Source organism: Papaver somniferum, chromosome 9 (genome assembly GCF_003573695.1).
Source record: "Papaver somniferum cultivar HN1 chromosome 9, ASM357369v1, whole genome shotgun sequence".
NCBI lineage: Eukaryota > Viridiplantae > Streptophyta > Magnoliopsida > Ranunculales > Papaveraceae > Papaver > Papaver somniferum.
This window is the reverse complement of record NC_039366.1, coordinates 92,924,782-92,931,534: the sequence shown is the minus strand read 5'-3', so window position 1 is coordinate 92,931,534 and position 6,753 is coordinate 92,924,782. Positions and strand designations below refer to the sequence as shown.

General features: G+C 39.0%; 1 protein-coding gene across 1 annotated transcript; it reads right to left on the bottom strand.

The window, feature by feature from the left end:
- Positions 1-2,119: 2,119 nt before the first annotated feature.
- LOC113310160 (tubulin beta-1 chain-like) lies at positions 2,120-5,465 on the bottom strand. The gene is made up of 4 exons (XM_026558738.1): positions 5,360-5,465; positions 4,693-5,089; positions 4,273-4,542; positions 2,120-3,099 (listed from the first exon to the last, which is right to left on the bottom strand). Exons 2-4 carry the CDS (start codon positions 5,084-5,086, stop codon positions 2,423-2,425), a joined length of 1,341 nt encoding a protein of 446 aa, XP_026414523.1. The 5' UTR covers positions 5,087-5,089; positions 5,360-5,465; the 3' UTR covers positions 2,120-2,422.
- Between the last annotated feature and the right edge of the window lie 1,288 nt (positions 5,466-6,753).

Here is a 6,753-nt window from a genome sequence, read left to right as displayed (position 1 = left end):
GGAAGAGTGCCTTGGGCCCCGCGCTCATTGGCCGGCCGGCCATGCCATGGCCATTGCCGGTCCCACACTCCCATTCCCTATTTTATATTTTAATTTATGTCTCTCATCTCATGGAAGTTCCCTAATTTCGCCAAACTCTCCAGTTTCATGGAATTTCCCTTAAATCAGAGAAAAATACATAAAATCACATAAAACTGGGAAAAGCATGTGGGACCGCGTGTCAACCGACCGGCCATGCCCTAGCCGTGGCCGGTCCCACAACTTGTGATTCCTTGTTTATTTATTATTTTCATCATCTCATGTATTTTTGCCGGTTTCAGCAAAACCATGGATTTTGCATATTTTCTCCAAATGTTGCTCAAACATGCATCAGAAAATATCAAAATTCTCAGGACTGAAGCACGAACACTATGGTGACACGAGCACATCCCCTTGACCGGCCAAGGGTGACCCTGAGGCTTTCAAACAGCTGGTCCCGCATGTTTTAATGATTTTAATCTAATTTGCTCAGTTGCTCATATTAGGTTCGAACTCTTTCCAAACAATTGGAAGCTCGCTCAAACGACCATCTACTGGTCCCACGACCATCAAGAGCCGGTCTCTTGACCTCTTGGTCGGACCCTCATATTTTCTACATCAGGTTTTATGATTTGTTGCTCACACGAGCATTATTTCAGTAAATGATTAAACCCGTATTTAATCATTCTTTCACCAACTGGTCCTCAAGAGACTTTGGTATTTTTTGCTCATTCGAGCATTTGGGCGTTATATGGTGAACCCGTCATCCCATGTAGCCGGTCCTGTGTTGATTTGCAATAAATCATCATTTCGGTAAAATTAGGGTTTTGAATCCAGAGCTCTGCAGAAACGTGATTCTGTGCAGATTCGTACACTCTGATAATTTTATGTTGATTCCATGATTGATATTCATATTTATTTTGCTCGACCCAGCAGTCAATAACTTAAATTAATATTTTATTTGGTCCAACTACCAACAATTCATCAAAAGAACAATATTTGCTCGAACTAGCAATATTCGCTCGAACCGCCAATATTTATTCAATTAGCAATATTCGCTCAGACTAGCAATATTTGCTCAAATCAAAGAATATTGGTTCAACTACCAATATTCAACAATTTAGCAACACAGTTTTGCTCGTCTTAGGTTATAATGATACCTCGTCTCAGCAGACACATTAAATTCATGAGTTTCGAAACATTTGCTAATCATGTTCAACTCAGCGCTACATGGACTCATCGTCCCATAAAGTCAGCAAATGACTCCACAATCATGAGATTTCAATCGTGTCACATGGGGGGATATTAACTAGGGTTTTGGTCTGGCAGTCTACGGCACGTGTGTTCACCCACGACGAGAATGTGAGCAAGTTGTGCAATCAGTTGGAAGAGTCAGCAAAGTAGTGGGTGGAAAGTTAACCAAGTCTCTGCACGATGAGTAATTGGTTTTAACATGATTTCCCCATTTCCCACTCTCTGATTCCAGCAACTGTCACACTTCATGGGATCATGGTGTTTTCAACTCCGGCATTATAAAATGTTTCTGAATCCTGATTGAAAAAAGAGAGGTTTTTCGAACAATCAAACAACATTCGCCAAGACGAGCAATTTCTCATCAAAGTTCATACAAACAATCTTTCGTCTACACGAACTCACAAAAATTACTCTCAATTGAGCAAAATTCAATCATTCAGAGCATTTTCACGCTGAATTCGCAACACACCTACAATCTCAGATCACCATTGATCTCACGTATTTCTCAGCTTCCCTCCTACAGATCAACCCATCCTCTCTTGTGACCGAATTGACTCTGGACCAGCCATTGTTCTTGGTTTAGGCCGGGGTCTTACAGATTGATCTCTCGAACTTAAAGCACTCCCTTCTTGCAGTGCATCTGTGTAAGGTTCAACATTTCGCTCGGTTCAAGGAGTCTCCACACGGTCGACTCTTCAATTCCTTAAAAGCCAGCAAATCGTTTTTCCCCACTCACAGTAGGTTAGTCATTTCAACACTTTAGGATACCCTATATAACTATAGGGAAGGTGGCCTAATAAAATCATGATCCCCTCAAAAAAAACCATGGTCCCTAAAATATCATCCCTACAAAAAACCACATAATTACATTAGTTGTATAATTCAAATTTGTCTTGAAGAGGCAACATGATCATCACGGCGACCTGAAATCCAGATCTACAAATTTGAAATGGTTATGTAACACGAAACATCATAACAGAACAGCGATTCTAAGCAAGAGTACGACCAACTAAACTACTGAAACACATGATACCAGATAGAAGAGAATAAAAAAACATGACGCGGTACTTTTAACAATATGTTAGACCCACTTACTCCAATATCAACACTCCAATCCATTCTACTACTTTTAACCTTCTATATAAGTTTCTCACATCTCCTGCAACTCCTCTTCTTCGTCCTCATATTCACCTTCCTCGTCAGCAGTAGCATCCTGGTACTGCTGGTACTCAGAAACAAGATCATTCATGTTGCTCTCTGCCTCAGTAAATTCCATCTCATCCATTCCTTCACCAGTATACCAATGCAAGAAAGCCTTCCTTCTAAACATAGCTGTGAATTGTTCACTCACTCTCCTGAACATTTCCTGGATAGAAGTTGAGTTTCCGATAAAGGTCGACGCCATTGATAGACCCCTTGGTGGAATATCACAGACGCTTGACTTGACGTTATTCGGGATCCACTCGACAAAGTAGGATGAGTTCTTATTTTGCACATTAATCATCTGCTCGTCAACTTCTTTGGTGCTCATTTTTCCTCTAAACATGGCAGACGCAGTGAGGTATCGTCCATGCCTTGGGTCAGCAGCACACATCATGTTTTTTGAGTCCCACATCTGCTGAGTGAGCTCTGGCACTGTCAAAGTGCGATACATTTGGGACCCACGTGAGGTGAGTGGGGCAAAGCCAACCATGAAGAAATGAAGATGAGGGAAGGGTATCAAATTCACGGCGAGCTTCCTGAGGTCAGAATTAAGTTGCCCAGGGAACCTAAGGCAGCAGGTAACGCCACTCATGGTAGCAGAGATAAGATGGTTCAGATCACCGACTGAGAAAGAAAAACACAAGAGGAGAATTAACCAGCTACACAGGGCAAATGGAAAAAATAAAATATGATGAAACAGCAGACACCAATAACCGAAATCCAAGAACTGTACTGAGTTTTTACTCCTACTAGCTGGAATAAGATGTTAACCTCAACTGGCCAAACTCTCAATGTTATCTCATGCTAGGAATTATGAAAAAACTTTACATGATAACTTTTTTTAAGGTGTATCTGCTAGTGAAGGTTTACGGCTTCTGCCTAATGGATAATAATGGAAACAAACTGACTCGCAGCAGATAAATTCAAACTTAGCTATGATATTAGTATTTAAGAAAGCATGGTTAGCCCAGCAGGACAGTCAAACCTACAATTTGGTGGTTGTTGAAGTATGAGGACCAAAACAAATCAGTGAAGGCACATAATAGCAAAGAACATTGCATAAACTACCAATCCCACAATGTTTGGTCTCACATCTTAAATTTTCAGCCTAACAGTACATCAATAGCAACCTAATAACTACGTGGTGTAGCAACCAATTAATTAAAGTTAAACAGTATTTTGTAAAGAAGACAACTCATGTTTTTAAGTAGTACCAGGAACCACCAGTACAGTAACAGTATAAGTGAAAAGAGAAAATATGTGGTTTGCAAGGACATATGTATTACATGAAAAAAATCCCAGCATAGTTTCTAGCAAATAAGAACCAGTACATTAATTAACCTAAAAGCAGAAAAGTTTGTAACCTTCAGAAAGACAAGTAAGATCAAATACTGCCAGCATCCACAAGAGAACAACAAACTTAGGGGCTTTAGAAAAATTCATGCAGACACTATAAGCATTTCTTAATGTTAGATTCAATTAATTCACATGGATTCAGATATACTTCATCTTTTCAATTGACCACCTATTTCTGTTCACTACAAAAGAATCCATTCTTTCACAGCCAACCATCATTTCCAATCACATTCAATAGATCAACCAATTGTAAAACCAAGATATACATAATCCTTCCGAGAAAAGCAAAACTTCTAATTTTCCTAGGTGCGTTGTAGCTCTTCACAAAATATATGCCTCTAATTAACAGAAATAGGTAATCAACTAAAACACTGCGATATCTGAACTTCAACATTCACAGGAGGATAATCAACATTAAGATCTTGCAATTGGAGTACTTACAGCTAGGAGTTGTTAGCTTGAGGGTCCTGAAGCAAATGTCATACAAGGCCTCATTATCCAAGACCATGCACTCATCAGCATTTTCAACTAACTGATGAACAGAGAGGGTTGCATTATAAGGCTCAACTACTGTATCAGAAACCTTAGGCGAAGGAAATACGGAGAATGTGAGCATCATACGGTCAGGGTACTCTTCTCTGATCTTGGAGATCAACAAAGTACCCATCCCAGAACCAGTTCCTCCACCCAATGAGTGGCATACTTGAAAACCTGCAATTGCAAAATAAAATAATATTAACAGTATAAATAATTGCTAGTGACCATAGCTCCACAAACCTTCAAATTCACCAGAAATGTAAAAAGAAGCCCTGATTTACAATTGAGAGGTTAAAATTGAGCAATATAGTATATAATATGCACCTTGAAGGCAGTCACAATTCTCAGCTTCTTTCCTGACAACATCAAGAACTGAATCGATGAGTTCAGCTCCTTCAGTATAATGTCCTTTAGCCCAATTGTTACCAGCACCAGATTGTCCAAAAACGAAGTTATCAGGACGAAAGATCTGACCATAAGGACCAGTTCGGGCACTGTCCATAGTCCCAGGCTCAAGATCCATGAGTACAGCACGAGGAACGAATCTTCCACAAGAAGCTTCATTGTAGTAAACATTAACTCTCTCTAGCTGTAGATCTGATGTTCCGACGTACTTTCCAGTTGGATCAATACCATGTTCATCACAAACCACCTCCCAAAACTTAGATCCGATTTGGTTACCACATTGTCCACCTTGAATGTGAAGTATTTCTCTCATTTTCTACAAAATCATTCACAATTTTCACAAAATCAGTACTGACCAGTGACTATACTAATTTTTTGATTTTTTTTTTTCTGAAAAACAGTAAGACTTGAAGAGATTACACCGAACATGATAAAATCAGTAAAATCTATAGTGATTAGAATACAAGAATGATCCGATTATACTTGATTAGTAGAAATGGAAGTGAAAAATGAACTAGAAAGAAGATCAAATACAGGAAAATATAAAGTTTAAGGCGGAAAAAACGAAGAAGACTAAGAGATTTACCGATTATGAACGAGGAAACTTGAAATTTGAATGCGGATTCGCCGAAGACTGTATGAATATTTAGCACCGGAACGAAACGATGCTCTAACTAAAGAAGAAACTGTGTCGATTGTTGAATTAAAGAATGAAAAAATGAACCCTAGAAATTCTTAAATAGATTTGAGGGAGGTGAGTGTTTGATCTCACGGCTATTATTTTTTCCCTCCTTTTTTTCTGTGTACCGTCTGATTATATTGGAGGATGAGAATAGACAGTGTAGATGTTAGTTTGGTAGAACAGAAAAAGGTAATCTGTTTTTAAAAATAAATTTGTTCGAGGGAATAAACGACAATAATACCGACCGATATGGCCTTTTTACTATAATCTCCTTCAACTAATAATTAGTTAGTGGGAGGTCAGTCTACATCGTTGACCAAGGATCCAGTGAGGGCTGAAAGGACGATCCATGTGATTGCAGTAGGCCTGTCAATGGATACCGATTTTCCGTTAGCCGATACCGATTTTCCGTTAGCCGTTACTGCTATCATCCGACATAGCGGTAAACGGATATCCGATACCGATAAGCTAACGGATAATCCCTTCTTAACGTAACGGTAGTGGAACCGTGTATTTTCGTTAGGTTTAGTTCCGTTATCCCCTAACGTGCGTACTGCATAACTGGTTATGCACATTTTCTTTGTACTACATAACTAGTTATGCACATTTTCTTTGCATCTGCATTGATTTATGATAAGCATAACCTTTGATGCATCTGCATAACTAGTTATGCACATTGTTCTGTACTGCATAATGTCTTATGCATCTGCATAACTGGTTATGCACTTTTTTTTTGTGCCACATAACAAGTTATGCATCTGCATAACTGGTTATGCACATTTTCTTTATACTGCATAACTAGTTATGCACATTTTTTTTGGGCCTGCGCCTAAGTTCCCCTTTTTATACGTTATGTATTGTTTGGTTTATCTCATCTCATTCAGTCATTCTTCTGTTCTTCACTTCGACACAACAGAGAAGTTCTCAGAGAGAAAAAGAGAGAAACTACGGATGCTGAATCAAGCATCGTCTTCTCTGCCTTAGAAATCATCATCTTCTCTGCCTTAGAAATCATCGTCTTCCGCTTTTGCAAAAAAAACATGAAGATTATGAACTTGTTTTCTTGTGTGGCAATGGCATGAACATCTGTATGTCTTTTTTTGGTGTGGCATGGATTTAGAACCTGTTTTGTTGGATTTTAAAGTTGTTATGTGTACTTGTTCTGTGTTTTTAGCCTGTTTTGTGGTTGTCATGTGACTTACCGGATGGCAGCGGAAAAATATCCGTTATCCGGTAATTCCAACGTAACGGCAACGTTTTTGAATTTCTTATTTCCGCCGGAAATGAACGGTAACGGA